Source organism: Gracilinanus agilis, chromosome 2 (genome assembly GCF_016433145.1).
Source record: "Gracilinanus agilis isolate LMUSP501 chromosome 2, AgileGrace, whole genome shotgun sequence".
In the NCBI taxonomy this organism is placed as follows: domain Eukaryota; kingdom Metazoa; phylum Chordata; class Mammalia; order Didelphimorphia; family Didelphidae; genus Gracilinanus; species Gracilinanus agilis.
Window position 1 is genome coordinate 234,771,465 of NC_058131.1, and position 18,671 is coordinate 234,790,135.

At 44.5% G+C, this 18,671-nt stretch overlaps 1 protein-coding gene across 2 annotated transcripts in view; it reads left to right on the plus strand.

Annotated features, from left to right (window-relative positions):
- Positions 1–18,671, plus strand: part of DNMT3A (DNA methyltransferase 3 alpha) — a 177,412-nt gene that overhangs the window by 35,323 nt on the left and 123,418 nt on the right. For both annotated transcript variants that reach the window (XM_044663760.1, XM_044663761.1), the window contains exon 2: positions 8,273–8,561. In XM_044663760.1, coding sequence (XP_044519695.1) covers positions 8,493–8,561 — 69 coding nt within the window. In that variant the 5' untranslated portion in view covers positions 8,273–8,492. The remainder of the gene's footprint in view (positions 1–8,272; positions 8,562–18,671) is intronic.

The following is an 18,671-nucleotide window of genomic DNA, read 5'->3' on the forward strand; positions in this document are numbered from 1 at the left end:
TTAGCTAAAGGATATTTATTATCTCTTGTTCCTGTCACCTTGGGGAATTTATTAAAAATGGGATCCTCTGGGTCAGTTCTTGGTCCTTTTCCTCACTTCCATCATGAAATGAGAAGGCCATGATCACTAAGTTGGTCATCAACAACAAATGGGCAGGGTTAGCTCTTTTATCTGGATTCATTTCCACATCTATAAAATGGGATTGAACGAAGAGGCCTCTGCAGTCCCTTCTTGCTCAGGATCTAAGATGCTGTGATCTCTGGGTTGTTAGTTATGACCAGGGAAAGGGATCAACCCAGGAGCCATGGAGGGCTGTGCCCTGAAGACAATGGCCCCTTGTACTTTGGAGAAAGGAAATAGAAAACCTGTCCCGTTTGGGGATGGGGGGGGCGGGGGCGGAGAGACCATGGTGTGTCCACAGCTGGAGTACCGCCAAACTGAGACTATCTAGAGAAGGGCACAGCAGACTCTAGTAATAATGGAAGTACATATAGTGCCAGTTTGGTCCGTCCCAAACAATTTGGGCCTGAGTTACAGAAGAAAACTTAGTCTAAATCTTTTGTGTGTGCCGTAGACTCCTTTGGCAGTCTGGTGAAGCTTAAAAGTCCCTTCTCAAAATAATATTTTTAAATGCATAAAATAAAATATAGAGAATTACAAAAGGAAGCCAAGTGTATTTTTTTTTAACCCTTACCTTCTGTCTTTGAATCAATACAAAATATCTGTTCCAAGGCAGAAGAGCTTTAAAGGCTAGGCAATTGGGATGAAGTGACTTGCCCAGGGTCATACAGCTAAGGAAGTGTCTGAATTCAGATCTGAACCCAGGACCTCTTATCTGTCTCTAGGCCTGGCACTTTTATCCACTCTGTGCCCCAATTCTATTTTAATAAAGGTGTTATTTTTTCTGTTCAAATTCACAGGCTCCCTGAAATCTATCTCTGAACCCTTCAGGAGTACATGGACCCCCATGTTCTCAACAGGTTGAGAACCCCTGTTCTAAAAAGGTCTATTCTGCTTCATAGATGTGGAGGAAAAAAAAATCAACCCTGTGGCTGCTTGCTATGAGCAGGGATCTTTAGTGAATGGTTATCAATTTTTCTTTTTTAATATTTAATGAGTTGCATGATGCACTGGAAATTGACTAGGACATGAGATCAGTTTGGAACTATTAACCATCCAGCTGGAGAGGACACCCCCTATTTTATTGCTAAGAGCTAAATACCCAGCCTTGCCTGTGTAGGCAGAGTATCTAGTCCAAAAGACAGGACTATTCAAAAACTGTGATTTTGGCATTGCTCAGTGCCCAGACTGGTTTGCAAGATATTCAACCCCTCAACAAGTATTTTTTTTTTTAATTTTAATTTATTTATTTATTTTGAAGTATTTTTCCATGTTTACACGGTTCATTTTCTTTCCCTCCCGACTCCCAGAGCTGACTGGCAATTCTGCTGGGTTGTACAAATGCAACAAAATTTTTTTTTTTAAACCTACTCTGTGTCCCACACTATGATGAATAAAAACAAGATATTAGACATCATTCCTGTCCTCAAGGACCTTATTGGGGAAGTAAGATTAGTGCATGGAAATGAGTTAATTTGCCAAACTTTGTAATAGAGATGACATGTGCTTTAGGGGTTCCAAGAAGAGTGAGATCTTCATGGAGTAGTTGGGACTTTAGATGAGTATTGAAGGGTGGATGGGATTTAACAAGAGGGGTGGAATAGCGGTGATGAGGCATTGTTATTTTGGATGTAAATAATCTGATTAGGGTCATTGACAATTATGGTTAAGTTAAGGCTTAAAAAAAAAAAACAACTCAAAAAACCCTTGATTTCTGTCTTAGTAACAAATAGAAAGGCCAGGGCTAGACAAATAGAGTTCAATATTCTGCCTAGTATCTGATTTGAACCCAGGTCCTCTCAATTTCAGACCCAGTGCTCTATCCACTGTGCCCTCTAGCTGTCCCAAATTAAGGCTATTGAGACAAATGAGGCAAACAGCTCTAACAAAAATGAGGGTGAAATCCTTTTTGGAGAGAGGGAGGTACCCAGTTCCTAGTTTTGCCTAACAAAGTTTATTTTTATGTCAGGAGGACTGGAATTGAACTAGATGGTGGAGGTTGGGAAGGTGCATTTGACTATGCTAATAAAATTGGGGCTGCTTTGGTAGGAATCACACGGTGGTGATCAGAATGGGGCCACTCTAAGATAGAGCGGCCAAAGACTGAGGAGGGGGATAACCTCATGAAGTTAGGGTGCTTGGCACTAATGATATAGTTAGGGGCCTTACCTGGAATGATGTAATTGGCCATTGCTTAGTTGAGGCCATTAGCAATGATCTCGGTATCAATCGACCAGCATTTATAAAGTGCTTCTCCTATTTTAGCCACTGTGCTAGGCACTGGGGACACAAAGGAAAAACCAAAACAACCTCTGACCTCCAAGAGCTTACATTCCATTGGATGACCAGAGCCTATGAACATTATAAGTAAAAGCAAATATATGCAGAATAAATAAATAAAATGTTTTTATTTTGGAGAGAGCACTAGCAACTAGAGGGAATCATGGAGGAAAGGAGGAGTTCGAAAAGGTGGAGGTTGTGAAGTTTTGTTGTTCAGTGGTTTCAGTCATATCTCTTTGTGACCTCATTTGGGATTTTCTTGGCAAAGATAGTGGAATGGCTTGCCATTTCCTCCTCTGGCTCATTTTACAGACAGATGAGGAAAGTGAGGCAAATAGGGGTGAGTGCCTTGCCCCAGGTCACATAGCTAGTAAGTATCTGAGGCTGGATTTGAGCAAAGGTCTTCCTGACTCCAGGCCCAGCATGCTATCAGTTATGCCTCCTCAGCTGGCCTTATCTTCATAGGATCATAGGTTTAAAGCTGGGAGAAGCTTAGAAATCATTTAGCCCAACTCCATCGTTTTACAGAAAGAAATGGAAAGCCAGGAAAGAGTTAGAACTAATGGTGATAATGGTGTTGGGCAACTCTGTTTTTACATTAAAGATTTGCCAGTAGTGTCCTTGGATAATGAAAGTGTTTATGTTTCTATGAATTTCTTTGGCATTGATGTCAGTGTTGGAAGTGATGGTAGCACTCATTTTGGGATGAATAGTGACTGTAACAAAGACCTGTTGTCAAAGAAAGTAGCCCTGGTGTTGATGGGGCTGGTGACTTGAGTCTTGACATGCTTCATTTAATAAAGGTATTGGTGAGCAATTAACCAGTCAGCAAACATTTATTAAGGACCTCTTATAAACCAAGAATCAAAAACTAAACAGTCCCTGCCCTCTAGGAGCTTATATTCTACTGTGGGGGTAGGGTGGGATCTAACATGTTCACAATTAAATACATACAGAATACACAGAAAAAATACTTAGTGAGTTGGGCATGGGCACTAACAATAGGAGTAGGGTAGGGTAAGGAAAGATCCTAAATGGAAGTAGACTTTCAGCTGATCCTTAAAAGGAAAGGGGGATTCTAGGAGGCAAAGATGAGAGTCAGAAATTCTACAGCTCTGGGGGCAGCTGGGTAACTCAGTGGAATGAGAGCCAGGCCTAGAGACGGGAGATCCTAGGCTCAAATCTGACCTCAGACACTTCCCAGCTGTGTGACCCTGGGCAAGTCACTTGACCCCCATTGCCTACCCTTACCACTCTTCTGCCTTGGAGCCAATACACAAGGCAGAAAGTAAGTTTTAATTAAAAAATAAATAAATAATTTAAAGATAATTAAAAAAAATTTCTACAGCTCTAACAAAGATAAGGATGAAATCTCAGGTGCCTCCATGAAAGGACATGGAGGAAGGAGATGAGGATAACAATGATGGGAAAGTGTGGTTTCTTTTACACCAGGGATCATTAAGTGGCCTGTATCCAAGGTGGCAGGAGAGGTGACTTAGAGTAATAGTCACACTGTTAGTTCAGTTTATAAAAGATATAAACATTTGAAACCAAGACCATCAGGATTTGCAGCCAGAGTCTCTTCAAGTGTTGCTGCCAGAAATTGGAAAGGAGAGAGTTAAGACAAAGCCAGAGGCTTTATGGTACAGGAGAATAAACAGGGAGAGGGAGAAGGGGAAGAGTGCCCTTCACACCTCTCTTAGCTTCCTTTTTGTCCTCACAGCTTCTTCCTTGCTCTTTAGTTTCTCTGTCATATCCAATACTTCTACTATAAAATAATTTGCAGTCTCCCATCCCCCTAGTTCCACTTCTTATACATTGAAGGTTACCCACTAAGTGGAATCATAGGGCATATCAGAGGCTATAGAGTTCAACCTGCCCACTTTTCATTTTAGGAAACTGAGTCCAGAGAGGTAGAATCACTAACCCAAGGCCACAGAGATAGTAAGTGTCAGACGAATGTGGAATATGAAACCCCCGTCCTCTGACTCTGAAGCCATATAGATGTCTTCTTTTAATAAGGGACAATTTGTGGCAAGCTATTTCTTTTCTGGATTCGGCTCGACTGAGAAGAAGGTAAGAGGGAGGACACAGGAAGGGAGAGTTGAAGAAAAAGAGAAGTTTCTATTGAATGTCATTTGGGGAATGAAGCCAGTCTCTATAATGCAGAGGGAAATGGACCTGGGACAAGAGTATTCCATAACAATAAGCTCTATAAGGCCCAGTGAGAGAGGACAGGAAATGAATAGCCTTGAAGCCCTCTAGGGTGTAGAACTCTGAAAGATTAAGCATTTGGAGTGCTAGTTTGAGACCTAAGAAGACTACCTTAGGTCTTCAAGCAGAGGCTAGATTACAGCTTGTCCAGGGGTATCATAGAAGGGTTCCTTTTTCTTCTCCTCCTCCTCCTCCTCCATGATAACAACTTTAGAATTTCTAAATCACCTTATGTACATTATCTGAGTAGAACCTCACGACAACTCTATGAGACAGAGGTATAATTATAGATATTGTCTCCATTTTACAGATCATGGAAACAGCCTCAGAGAGAGGCTAACTCACTTATGGTTACAGAGTTAACAAGTGTCGAAGGAAGGCTTCTAAGCCCAGTCTTCCTGACTCCAAGTCCAATCCTCTATCAGCTACATCACATCACTTCTTGTTGAGCTACTGGTTGGATTCAATGGCCTCTGAGATTCTGTCATTTCATAATATTGCATTCTTCCATTTCTGACCTAGAAGTAATCTAAATAGCTCCAGGATTTTTTTCCCCTTTGCTGCAACCTATTTGGTAGCAGAGAAGTCTCATCTTCTTTTCCCATGTTACCTTGTCCTCTTTCAACAGCCTTCTGGGGAGACATGGAAGTTCTCAATCCAAAATGATTCCTTTTGAATGTGTGAGGAAGGAATTGTTGATTTGTGAAACTATGGGGGAAATCAGTGAAGATTTAGTAACATTTAACCACCTTGAAAAAGTTGAGGACCCACATAGCTAGCCTCAGAGCCTCTCTTCCTATTACTTTTTCCCCAACCATTGTAGGTCTCTACTGTCTTTCAAGGTACTGACTCCTAGTTTTATTTATTAGTTCAATAGTTCTTTTACTTTCAATTTGATTAATTTCTTTTTTAATTTTTAGGATTCCCCATCTAGTTTTTATCTGGAGATTTTTCATTTGTCCTTTTTCTCATTTTTTAAGTTGCAAGCCCTGATCTTGCACTGATCTCCTCCCTCTCTGTTTGGTTGATATAGGCACACAGCGATATCCATTTTCCCCTGAGTACTGCTTTGGCTGCATCCCATAGGTTTTGCGGGTCACTACTGTTAGAGGAATCTCCTCTTGTTGATATGACCAGTTAGGGGGATTATTTTTATATTTGAACTTTTCATCTGCATTTTCAGGGCTTTGATAGCCAGCCCTCTACTTCCAGGCTCGCCTACATCTGTGCTTATGTCTCTCCTTGTTTCTTGTTATGGAAAACCATAACTCTACAGCACTTCAACCTCTTATTCTCTTTTTATTTACAAACCCCAGCAGTGAATTGCCTCCTTTCCCTCTCTGATACCTGGGGCTGACTTGAGTCCTGTGAGGTTGGCTTCCTATGAAAGAGGGTGAGCCCAGGGCCTCGTGGTGCTTTACCTGGGGGATTTTGCTTTGGGTCTCCCATGGAACTCTAGGTAGGAGGAGCATGGGAAAAGAGGTAGAGAAGACAGAGAGAGATGCAGAATAGAAGAGAAAATGGAATCAGGAGACTGAAGGGGGAGGGAGTTGTGGGTGCACTTCATTTCCTGCCCACGGGCTCTCAGCAGCTTCCACTTTCCTTCTTTCTGTCTGAGTAATTTCTCTCTCACTCTTTGTTAGAGGGCTCTGAAGACACTGGTGAGAGCTCCAGAACCCCACCATCACCACCCAGTTCTTTCCTCCTCTTGGTTGTTGAGATGAAATGGAAGGACAGTAGATTTAGAATGAAAAGGAGCCTTTGATATCAGCTGGTCCTAGGATAACATGACTAGATTTAAAGGGGACCTCAGGTACAGCGAAATGGCTTTGTATATTGAAAGCTAGGCCTAGAGATGGGAGGTTCTGGGTTCAAATCTAACCTTGGACACGTCCTAGCAGTGTGATCCTGGGCAAGTCACTTAACCCCCATTGCCTAGCCCTTATCACTCTTCTACCTTGGAACTAATACATAGTATTGATTCCAAGATGGAAGGTAAAGGTTTTGTTTTGTTTTTAAAGAAGGGACCTTAGAGGTCATCTAGTCCAAACATCCTCATTTTGCATATGAGGAAACAGAGGCTTAGAGAGGTTAAAGGACTTGTCCAAAGTCATAGATATTTATTAAGCTGTTCTTGACCCCCAAGTCCACCACATCAGGCTGTATTTCTGTCCTGCTCACAGTGTAGTCGGGAAAGTGAGTGGAAGTATCTGGAACACCGCCCTTCCGTCTATACCTGGAGGCTATGATTTTGCCCAGACCCAAACCACTAAGATAACACCTTAACCTTTTTGAGGAAGAGAAGACCCTGAAATCCTCTGAGTGCCTGTATGTGTATATATGTGTGTGTAGTGATTGTGTGTGTGTGTGTGTGTGTGTGTGTGTGTGTGTGATGAAGGGTAGACAGGTCTGGTGTAACCACCTAAATCCTCAGATAACATGGGTACATTGTAATGAAAGCTGAATAAGGAAATAAGGAAGGGATTCCTATTTTTCATCACATGTCTAGAGAACTAGTCCTGCTCCTTAGCCCAGAAGAACTAGGTCTGGCTAAACTGGAGTTGATCTGGGGAGAGTTTTCCCCATTTGGGAGTGGCCTCTCTTCCTGCCTCAGTCTCCCCGATCCATCCCCGGTGCCCGGAACTCTGAGCAGATGGAGTAGAATTGGAAATTGGTCCCAGTGCTTGGATCCTCAAAAGGCACATTTAGGTGTTCCCAATTAGGTCCAGATCTTGGGTCTTGTCGTGGGGTTGCCCTGGTGTGTTGCTGCCTGGTCTCCTCTGGAGTGGGTTATTTGAAATAGCATTCTCTGTGTTACATCCTGTGACTGTGGCTCACTTCCTCCAGAGGGCAGGAGGCAGGCTGCCAGAGGGCTTGGTGGTGGAGGGCATGTGTGGGTGCGGGTAGGTGGGTAAGTAGATGAGTTCATGGGACTGATCAGGGAAAGGGAAAGGGGAAGGGGCCGGGATGAAATGGGATCAGAAAGATCCATGGAGGGGTTTAGCAGTCTCTGGCAGGAAGGGAGGAGGGAGAAAGGAACTGGGCAGAAGGATCTTAAGAATTCCCCATAGCAATTGGATTTGGGTGGAATTTGTCACCGTGTGGGAGGGGAAAGGAAAAGAGCAGAAGGAGAGAGAGGAGAGGAGGCAAGTGCAGCAGCTGGAAGGCTCTGGAAGCAGCCCGCCTGGGTTGTGCCCACAGCAACAGGCCCCAGGGAACAGAGCCAATGGCCTCAGAGCGGCAGGTGGGCAGGGCAATGCTGGCATGCCTGAAAGGCAGGAAGCTTCATGGATCTGAGGAGGTGGAAGGAAAAGCCATGTTTACGGAGCAGACAGTATTTTCCCCAAAATCATTGTAAAGGGAAGTCAAGGGGACTTCCTGCCTGCGTTTGGGGTTTGGGGGAGGGTGATGAGACTGAAGAAGGGTAAAATGAGGTCATGGGTACAAAGTGAGCTGGAAGGAGAGCAAGCAAATGTGTTAGGAAAAGCTGGGACCAGAAATGGGAACTTGAGTTCCAGTATCTGGATCTGGATCTCCAAAATCTGGAAGAAACAAATGAGAGTTTCAAGGAACAAGTTCTTCTTTGAGTTTGGGGAGAAAATTGTGATCCAGGTGAACCCCCTGTCCCCTGCTGACCCCTCTGCCTCTCCTCTGGCAGGTGGAGCCGCTTGGAGCCCAGTCCTCTGACCGACCACATCTCACCAGGGACTTGACGCTGGGATTTGTGGATTTGCGGATTTGCATGTGTGTGCTTTTTTTTATTTTTGAAGTTTAAAGTTTTCTTTAAAAAAAAAAACAAAAACAAAAAAAAAAACCTAAAGCCAACAAGTCCAGCTCACCCCTCCCCAGCCGGCCTCCTACCCCTCATCTAGCCCACGATGCCCTCCAGTGGTGCCACCACCGTGGACAACAGCAGCTCCAGCCTGGAGAGGGACGAGGACCGCAAGGTGAGCAGCTGCTGTGGGTCAACTGCTTTGGAGTCTCTTGGTAGGGATGATTTTGGGAGGGTAGAAAAGGGTGCACCAAGATGGCATGGTTCGGTGGAGGGGAAAGAGAGGGCATGGAGGAGGTACATAAAAAAACTAACCAGATGCTGGATGGGGAACCTACATAGATGCTTCCTGCTCTGTTCCACACCACTAATGTTCAACCCCACTTGCCCTCCCCTACAGCTGTCTGACTGCCTCTCTAAAGGGGAGACAGTAGTTGGACTTTGGCAAGATGGTAAGCTCAACTGAGCTAAAGAATCTATGGGCTATCTCCTAGGGGCCAAACTGGAGAAGAAGCCACCCTAGACCCTCATGTTCTGATACAATGAAAAGATCTCTGGAACTGTTTTCATTCTTTTTTTTTTTTAAACCCTTACCTTCTGCCTTGGAACCAATACCAAGCATTGGTTCCAAGACAGAAGAGTGGTAAGGGCTAGACAAAGGGGGGTTAAGTGACTTGCCCAGGGTCACACAGCCAGGAAGCGTCTGAGGCCAGCTTTGATAGACCTGGCCCTCAATCCACTGAGCCACCCAGCTGCCCCCTGGACCTGTTTTCTAACCTTGGCTCCAGCTACATGATACTGGGCAAGCTGTATAACTTCACTTAGCCTCAGTTTCCTCATCTGTAAAATGGGGTCAGTAATACCTGTTGTTGTGAAAATGCTTTTAAAAGACTATAAGTCACTATACACGTGGTGTTTGTATAGTGGTGGTAGGGGTGGTAGGACGATTTTTTCAAAGAGACTGAAAGGTTGTCTCAGATAGGGGAGGACTCTTGACTTCAGGGGTGGAGGTCCCATGCCCCAGAGTAGAAAGCTTCGGGGCCCACGGCCAACCCAGGGATCATATTCTTTTTTTTTTTTTTATCATACTCTTTTGAATGATTCTTGACTCCTCTTTCTGTCACTCTCTTAAGCCCATCGCTAAATGCACATTCATTCACCAACTGGCATAGCCTCTGGCCAGTGTCCATCGGGAACAGCCACTAGATCTTGGCCAGCAAAATATGGATGCTACTTTACTACTGTATCCCTTGTGGATCATTGGGCGGTAGTCAACGCTCTAGCTTCACAGACCAAAAACAGAAGCAAAAACATTCTGGTAGACATATTGCAAACACGTATGTGTCTACACACAGAGAGGGAGATGGGTGTGTGCAAAGAGGTGTGTACACGCATACAGCATACGGGATAGAGCATCACTCGCTGTCAGTTCCTCCCTCCACCTACAGAAGCTCTGGCATTTCCATGATATGTGGTACTGAGATGGTTTAGGCAGTGTAAAATTTAAATTAATATCCCCAAATTCCAAGTATCATATTTTATAAGGTTTATTAATAATCACTTGAAGTAGAAGAAATAAAAGGACAAAAGTAAAAGCCTGGGTAAAACCCCCTTTCCCAGCCGGGATCAGGGGAAAAGAGGGACCAAAGGTGGAGCTACGTAAAACTTATATCCTCCCTATGTTAGGTAGCTCGTAATGTGAGAAGGAACATGGGAAGCTGAGAAAGAGTTTTGGGGAGACAATTGGAGACATCAGGGGAAAAGAGAAGGCTTGGAGAATGTGCAAGGACATAATAGCACAGTTATCAAAATACTCATATTCACAACTGCCGAGAAAGATCCAGAAATCTGAATTTTTTTTTTAAAAAAAGAGCAGCTTACGTGGCTCAGAGGATTGAGAGTCAAGCCCAGAGATGAAAAGTCCTGAGTTTGAATGTGGCCTGAGACACTTCCTAGCTGTGCGGCCTTGGGCAAGTCATTTGACCCCATTTGTCTGACCCTTACCACTCTTCGGCCTTGGAAATGATACTTGGAACTGATCATTGATTATGAGATGGAAGGTAAGGGTTTAAAAATAAAAAGTAAAAGTAACACCCAGACATCCGAATGTGTCCAAGTAGAGGAGACTCTCCTCCAGGTAATTTGTTCCCGTCAAGTTGAATCTGAGGTGCCAGGGTGAGGCAGATGTTTCTGAGGCACCCTGAGGATGAACAGTGTGGGAGAGGCTGGGGACAAGAGAAGACAAAGAAGAAACGAGAAGTGACATCAAAAAGAAAGCAACGAAGGAGGACAAAAAACATCTGGAACAAAAGAGCATGATGCCTGGTCACGGGTATTGTTGATTGAACGACAAGTGTGTGTGTGTGTGTGTGTGTGTGTGTGTGTGTGTGTGTGTGTGTGCTCGTGCTCACACACATGTGTACATTTGGCTATTTCTTTCAGCATTCACCTCTAGGCAGCGTTCCTTCCCTCCCTCCTCCACATTCCTGTCCCAGGAGAAGAGCATCACCCAACCAGAGCTTAAAACTGGAAGTCATCCTGTCCAAATGTTCAGAAAGGCGAAAGTGACTTGTCCAGTCACCCATTTTCTCCAGGACTGGCCGTGGGGGACTTCCTTTTAGAGAGGTTCCTGAAGGCTCTGGCAAGGGCAAGAGCAGTTGGGCCAGAAGTGTCCGTGGCAGGTTAGGGATGCTGAGAAAGGATGAGCTCAGGTTGCTTAGAAATGGAGGAGGAAAGAAAGATGAGCAACAGAGAACATGATACCCTCCATTTGGACAGTGCCTTGCAGATTACAAAGCATCTTCTTATACAGGCATGCCCAGTGCTGCCCTGGCCAATATCATTTCATGATGCCATTAATATATTATAACTGAACTCCATGCCAATGTCACAAATCTCTACAGCAATTTAGTTACATTTATGACATCGTTCCTATGGAACTAATTGCCCTCATTACCATTTTTCCATATAATATACTCTCTTAGAGAAACCAATTAATGACATTAGGTGAGATATGCTCACATATGATTTTATTTGAGGCTCAAAACAATCCTTTGAGGTCAGTAGAACAGGCATAATTATGTCAATTTTATGGCATATCATAGTGATTAGAGCCAACTTGGAGTCAAGAAGACTTGAGTTCAAGTCTCACCTCTGACTTATACTGTCTGTGTGGCTCTGGGTCAATCTCTCTTTTTTTTTTTTTTTTTTTTTAAACCTTACCTTCCATCTTGGAATCAATATTCTGTACAGGTTCCAAGGCAGAAGAGCAGCAAGGGCTAGGCAATGAGGGTTAAGCAACTTCCCCAGGTACCCAGCTAGGAAGTGTCTGAGGCCAGATTTGAACCCAGGACCTCCCTTCTCTGGGCCTGACTCTCAGTCCACTGAGCCACCCAGCTGTCCCTGTAAATCTCTTAATCTAAGCAACTCTAAATTACTAAGGAAAGTTGCTCTTCCTGAGTTTCCCTACCTTAAAAAAATCACAATTCTGGTACAAAAAAAAAAAAAAAAAGGAATTGCTACTCAGAGAGGTTATGAGAATACCCCAAAACATATAGCTAGCAAGTGGCTGAGCCAGCCTTTGGATTCTGCTTCTTAGTCTTGTGATCCTTAGTCCAATGTTGTGATTCTCCATCTGGTAAAAGAACAGGAAGGAAGGAAAGACCGACAGAAGGAGGAGGGAGATTGAGAACAGAAGTGACAACTCAGGGCGAGAAAAGAGAAAGGGCTTGGGTGAGAAGAGAGGGGAGGACAATGGCAAAGAGCCAGGAGCTATGAGAGGTTCAGTTTGAGAGGGAGGACTCATATCCTCGTTGGACAAAGCTGCCAACCTTCTGAAGCAAAGAATGTCCAGGGAGAAACGATAATAGAGGAACTCCAATTAGAAGAGAACAAGAAAAGAAACCATAGTTGGGTAGGTGGGTCTGGGGAGACTCCACAGGACATTTAGTTCTTGTCTAGGAGGGACCGCATGCACCTGACCTCAAAAAGGCAGGTGTCCATCCTAACCTTAAAGACTGGGGGCGCAGCTAGATGGCTCAGTGGATTGAGATTCAGGTCCTGAGTTCAAATTTGGCCTCAGACACTTTCTAGCTCTGTGACCCTTAACTCCAATCACCTAGCCCTTACTGCTCATCTGCCTTGGAATCAACACACAGATTTGATTCTAAGATGGAAGAGAAGAGTTTAGAGGGGGGGGAGGGGGGAAAGGCCATACAGGTAGTAAGAGAGGTAGGAAAGAAAAAAAGAAAGGTGATCAGGATTGGAGATGTCTAAACATTCTCTATGAATAATCCTACCTCTCTTACTACCTGTATGGCCTTAGGCAAGTTCTTTAGCTCTGAGGATCTCAGTTTCTCCGTATATTAAAGGAAAGAAGGAGTTGATTTAGAAGGCACCACAAATCTCTTCTGGTCCTAGATCTATGACCCTATGCATTTGCCCTGGGCTTCCCTGACTTTATAACTCAGATGTTCTTCTGAAAACCTTCTTTGGGTAGCTTCTGTTGGGCCTTATGGTTCATTGCTTATGTCTCCTCCGAGTAGCTGGAGACAAGCTCATCCTCCATCTAATATCACTTGAGGTGGGTCAGTGTAAAGAGCATCAAACTTGGAGTCAAAAAGATCTGAGTTTGAATCTCAGAATTTCACTTAACTATCTAGTCCAACCCATATCAAAGAAAAATTCCCCCAATTCTCCCACAACACACCTAATAAGTAGTCATCCACCCTTTAGAGACCTTTAATAAGTGGGAACCTGTAGACCAGCTCTATTCCTACCACCATGTGAAATTGGGCAAGTTACTGAACCTCTTTGAAACTCAGTTTCCCCATCTATAGGACATAATATCATGGGTTTGGAGCAGCTAGGTGGTGCAGTGGATAGAATTCTGGGGTTACCTTCAAGAAGACACATCTTCCTGAGTTCAAATCTGGCCTCAGACACTTACTAACTCTGTGACCCTGGGCAAGTCACTTAACCCTGTTTGCCTCAGTTACCTCATCTGTCAAATAAGCTAGAGAAGAAAATGGCAAACCACTCCAGTATCTTGGCCAAGAAAACCTGCAAGTGGGGTCTTGAAGAATCAGATACGGCTAAATAACACAACAAATATGGGATTGGCAAAAGAATTAGGTTAGATATTAGATCATTACACTCACAAAAATATATAAATAAATCTCTGGTCTCATTAGGCAGCCTTCTGGTAACTTGTCATTTGGCCTCTGACTGTTTCCTAGTCCAGGGTAGCAGTTTTTACTGGTAACCCTAGAAGTACATGGAGATCGTCTGTGTCTGTCACAGAATGGGAGAGACTGACTTGCTCCCCAGGGGTGGGAAGGGATCACCCCAGGACTAAGTGTCATTATGGGGAGGCATCAGGCACCCAGCACCAGACCCAGAGGCAAGAGCTCCCTAGTACTTGGGCCAGGCTCAGTGACTTAAATGAGGCTGGCATGAGCATGTGGGATCCTTTGAATGTGAGGCAGTCTTCCAAGCCACAGACCTCTGGGGATCCGCAGCTCTGCCCCAGCCTCCTTTTTCCTGAACTCATTTCCCCCCTCTTTCTGTGAGAATTCCTACACTATTTTTGCTTCCCAGCTCTGTTTGCAGCACTGTACTCTGCCTCTAGTCTCCCCTAGCCCATTCCTCGGGCACCCCCAGACACCTCTGCTTGACATTGTCACCTGACTCTCTGCAGGGTAGGAACTAAATATCTGGTGACATTTCTCCTTGTCTGTATGTCTCTTTGTGCTTGTCTCCACTTAGCAGCAAAACTAGAAAGGCCTTTATGCATCCACTCCAACTTCAAAAACTGTATCTTTCCCCCATTATGAAAAAAAAAAAAAAAGAACACAGTTTCACCTCTGAATACAGTGTGATATTATCCTCTGAAAGCTTTGTTCCTTCACTATCAGCACATCCAGTTTATCTTACCAGGAAAGAAATGCTTATGTGGCCATGCTTAAATGGAATTTTTTCCTGACATTGCACATTTGTTTTTCTAGGGATGGCTAGGTAGCACAGTGGATAGAGAGCCAGGTCTGGAGACGGGAAGTCCTGGGTTCAAATGTGACCTTGGCCACTTCTTAGCTATGTGACCCTGGGAAAGACACTTAACCCCAGTTACCTAGCTCTTCTGCTCTTCTGCCTTGGAAGTATTAGTATTGAGTCTACAAGAGCAGGGAAGAGGAAGGAAGGAAGGAAGGAAGGAAGGAAGGAAGGAAGGAAGGAAGGAAGGAAGGAAGGAAGGAAGGAAGGAAGGAAAAAAGGAAGGAAGGAAGGAAAAAAGGAAGGAAGGGAGGGAGGGAGAGCCTGGAGTTTGAAGTATACATAAAACAAACAAGGGAGTAGGTTTTGCACAGTGGAAAGGGTATTAAAACTGGAATCGGAGGAACTGAATTCAAATCTCCGGCTCTACTACATGCTACCTGTGTGACCTTAGACAAGTTAATTTCCCTCTCTGAGACTCAGTTTCCCAGTCTCTGAAATGGAGGGGCAGGATATAGTATGGAACTGGATAGTCTATGGGGTCCTTTCCCACTTTTAACTGTACATTGCTAAGGAGGACAAGAGGGGAGTATCTCTTCCAAGGCTCCCCATCAGACATTGGCAGTCCTGGCTGCCTCATTTGTTTCCTGCACACCCCCATGAATGGGCCCCTTCATTTCTCAGTCGGGGTGAGGAGGGTGGGGGGAATGGGCAACAAAAGCTCTGGCTCAGGGGTCCTGTGTCAAGGCCATGCCTGTGTCTCTGGGAATCAGCACTCCATAGCTACCATCTGGTTTGAGCAGTGGCCGGTGGGGTGAGTCAGTGGGTGTTGTTGCTATGACCAAAGCGTCCCAGCATGGCCCTGTCCAAGAGCTGAAGCTGAGGGTCTCCCAGTCTTACTCTCTTGCTTTAAGCTCCCAGCAACGCAGCAGACCCGGGGAGGTAAGAACCCAAGAAGAAAGTGAATTGAGTCTTGTTCGAAGGTGTCCAGAAAGGGCTGGGAGAGGGAGGGAAGCAGCTGGGGTGCCTGCCAAGAAGGTGGAGTCCAGAATTGCCTTGGGCCCAGCACGAGTTGAGTTGAGCTGAGCTGAGCAGAGCTCAGAGGAGAGTAGGAGTGGGAGGCAGCTGGGAGGGGGGGGCATTCCACTGAGACTGGGAGAGGGCAGAAATGCTGACTGAGCAAGCCCCAGACTGCCCCGCTTCCCCCAGCATCTGGGGCTGGCAACACCTGGAGCCCTTCTAACTTGCTATTTGACTGGGGAAGTGACTTGCCTTCTCTGGCCTCATTTTCTTTGTCTGGAAAACAAAAGGGTTGGACTAGATGACTTCTAAGGGCCCACCCAGTTCTATAGTTCCCTAAATTACTTTGCATTTTTGTTCCTCTATCACGTTTCAGTCACGTCCAACTCTTCATGACACGCTTAGAGTTTTCTTGGCAAAGATACTAGAGTGGTTTCCTTCTCCAGCTCATTTTACAGATGAGGAAACAGAGGCAGAGTTAAGTGACTTGCCCAGGATCACACAACTCATATGAGGCCAGTTGGGGGCCAGATTTTAAGACGAGGAGTCACCCTGATTCTGATGCCGCTTGGCTGCCCTTTTCATTTATCTTGTATTTATTTAGCACATATATTACCCCGGTGCAAGTTGTTTCCTCCAGGAGAACTGCTAGAAGACAGGAATTGTTTCATTTTTTTCCTTGCACCTCCTCCAGTGCCTACCACATAGTAAGTGCTTAATCAGTACTCATTGATTGATGGGCTGATTGATTCTTTTTCTCCTCTAGAGGAGCCTCTCAGTGGGGGCCATGGGGGTAATTAACTCCCCACCCCACCCCCAAAGAATAGCAATAATAGCTAGCATTTCTATGGTTTATAAGAGTTGTACGCCAATCACAAAATCAACAAAGATTTTTTCAAGTTTCTATTACATGCAAGGGACACAGGGAGATGGCTCAGTGGATTGAGCCTCAGACTTGAAGTCAGAAGGACCTGAGTTCAAATCTAACCTCAGACACTTACCAGCTGCAGGACCCTCAGGCAAGTGACATAATCTCTGTCTCAGAAGAAGGAAATGGCAAACCCCTTCAGTATCCTTGCCAAGAAAGCCCCATGGATAGTATTGGCCTGCCAAGGACAGCTACACTTATGGGATTTCTAGGAACTATAAGGATGGATTTAGGTTGGGGATTTCTTCTTCTGGTCTTATGAATTGAAAAGTGTAAGGAGCTCCTTAGTGAGGAAACTCTACCAATACAGAATAATTGGTTTCTGTTCTATGGCATTTTCTGAGAGGAAGGAAAAAAACAAGTATTTATTAAGTGTCTACTGTATGCCAAGCACTGGGCTATGGAATTTAAAATATTATCTCATTGGGGCAGCTGAGTAGCTCAGTGGATTCAAGTCAGGCCTAGAGATTCAAGTCAAGGAGGTCCTAGGTTCAAATCTGGCCTCAGACACTTCCCAGCTGTGTGACCCTGGGCAAGTCACTTGACCCACATTGCCTACCCTTACCACTCTTCTGCCTTGGAGCCAATACACAGTATTTACTCCAAGACGGAAGGTAAGGGTTTAAAAAATTAAATAAAATAAAATATTATCTCATTTAACCCTCAGAACAATTTTGAGCAGTGGGTGTGATTAGTATCCCCATTTTACAGTTGAGGAGCCTGAGGTTAAGTGACTTACCCAAGGTCACACAGCTAATAAATGTCTTGGGCTGAATTTTTTTTAAGGACCTATTTTCTGTTTTAGAATCAATACTGTATATTGGTTCCAAGGCAGAAGAATGGTAAGAGCAAGGCAGTGGGGGATTAAGTGACCTGCCTAGGGTCACACAGCTAAGAAGTACCTATCTCTGAATAAATTCATGTTTCTTGAGATGGGATATATCTCTATATATGGTTATCGAACCATGGCTCTGTCTGTGTGGACCTGTATTCATCTAGTACCAAAGAGAGGAAAAGGAGTTGGAAAACTGGTATTCAAATCCTGGCTCTGCCACTTACAATTTATGTAGCCCTTAACCTCCTTGGGCCTCAGTTTCCAAATCTATAAAATAAAAGATGAGACAACATCTGAATTCCCTTTCAGTTCTCAAGCTGGGACAATGGAACTAGGTTTCAAAAGCATTTTAAAAATGTACCTTTTGTAAAGCACTCTGAAAATCTCAAAGCACTCTATAAATGTCAGCTTGTGCTGTTGTTATCATCAGCATCCCTGCACTGTGCATGTGTTTATCTGTTCTTAAAGACCATCCTGTATTTTCTGCGTGTGTGCATGTGTGTGCGTGCGTGCGTTTGTAGTACAACATTATTATAACACAGCTTATCAGTGCATAAATTTGGAGGCAGCTCAGCTCAGATCATGCCTTTGGGAAGGGAACAGCTGCATGAGGATACAGTCTGGTCTAACAGGATTAGCCACAGGACAGGTGTTTGCCCCGTTCCCTGAACACAGACAGTGTGGTAAATGGGTTACCCTCCAGCCCGTGTGGAGGTGTGCTGCTGGGCTGGATCTGCCATTATTTGTAAGCGTGTCTTTGTACATGTGCCCTCACATACCAGCCAGTGTCTAAAATAAGCTCAGAAAACAAATAAAAAACAACCACCCTGAATTCTTACCTGAATGGCTGAATCTTTTCCATTTATATCATGATCAGAGAATTGGAGCTGTAAGGGACCTTAGAGGTCACCTCTTCTTTGACACAAGGGGAATCAGAGATCCAGGGCCATTAAGCCCAGGCACGAGGTCCTATGAGCAATAAGTGTTAAAGGCAGAATTCGAATCCAGGTTCTCTGATCCAAAACCAGGTCCCCCCCCCCACTTTTTTTTAACTTCCTGAAGATTCAGCTCCTGCATAGATATATGGGGTGTGGAGTCAGAGTGCATGGGTATGAGTGGAAATAACTGCATCTCACTGGAGAAGAGTGTGTCTGTCATTGGGTGGAACCTATAGATCCAGGAGTGGGTAATGAGGCAGCTGGATGCATTTTTTTTACTTATATAATTGTGTGTGTGTGTGTGTGTGTGTGTGTGTTTGTGTTTGAGAAAGGGAGAGACAGAGAGGAAGAGAGAGATAAAAAGAGAGGGAGAGGAGAGGGGAGCGAGATAAAAAGAGGGAGAGAAATAAAAAGAGGGAGAGGAGAGAGAGAGAAAAGAAGAGAGAGGGAGAGGGAGAGAGATAAGAAGAGGGAAAGGAGAGGAGAGAGAAAGAGGGGGGGAAAGAGAGAAAGAAAGAGAGGGAGGAAGGGAGAGACAGAGAGAAGGAGAGGGAGAGAGGGGGAGGGAGAGGAGAG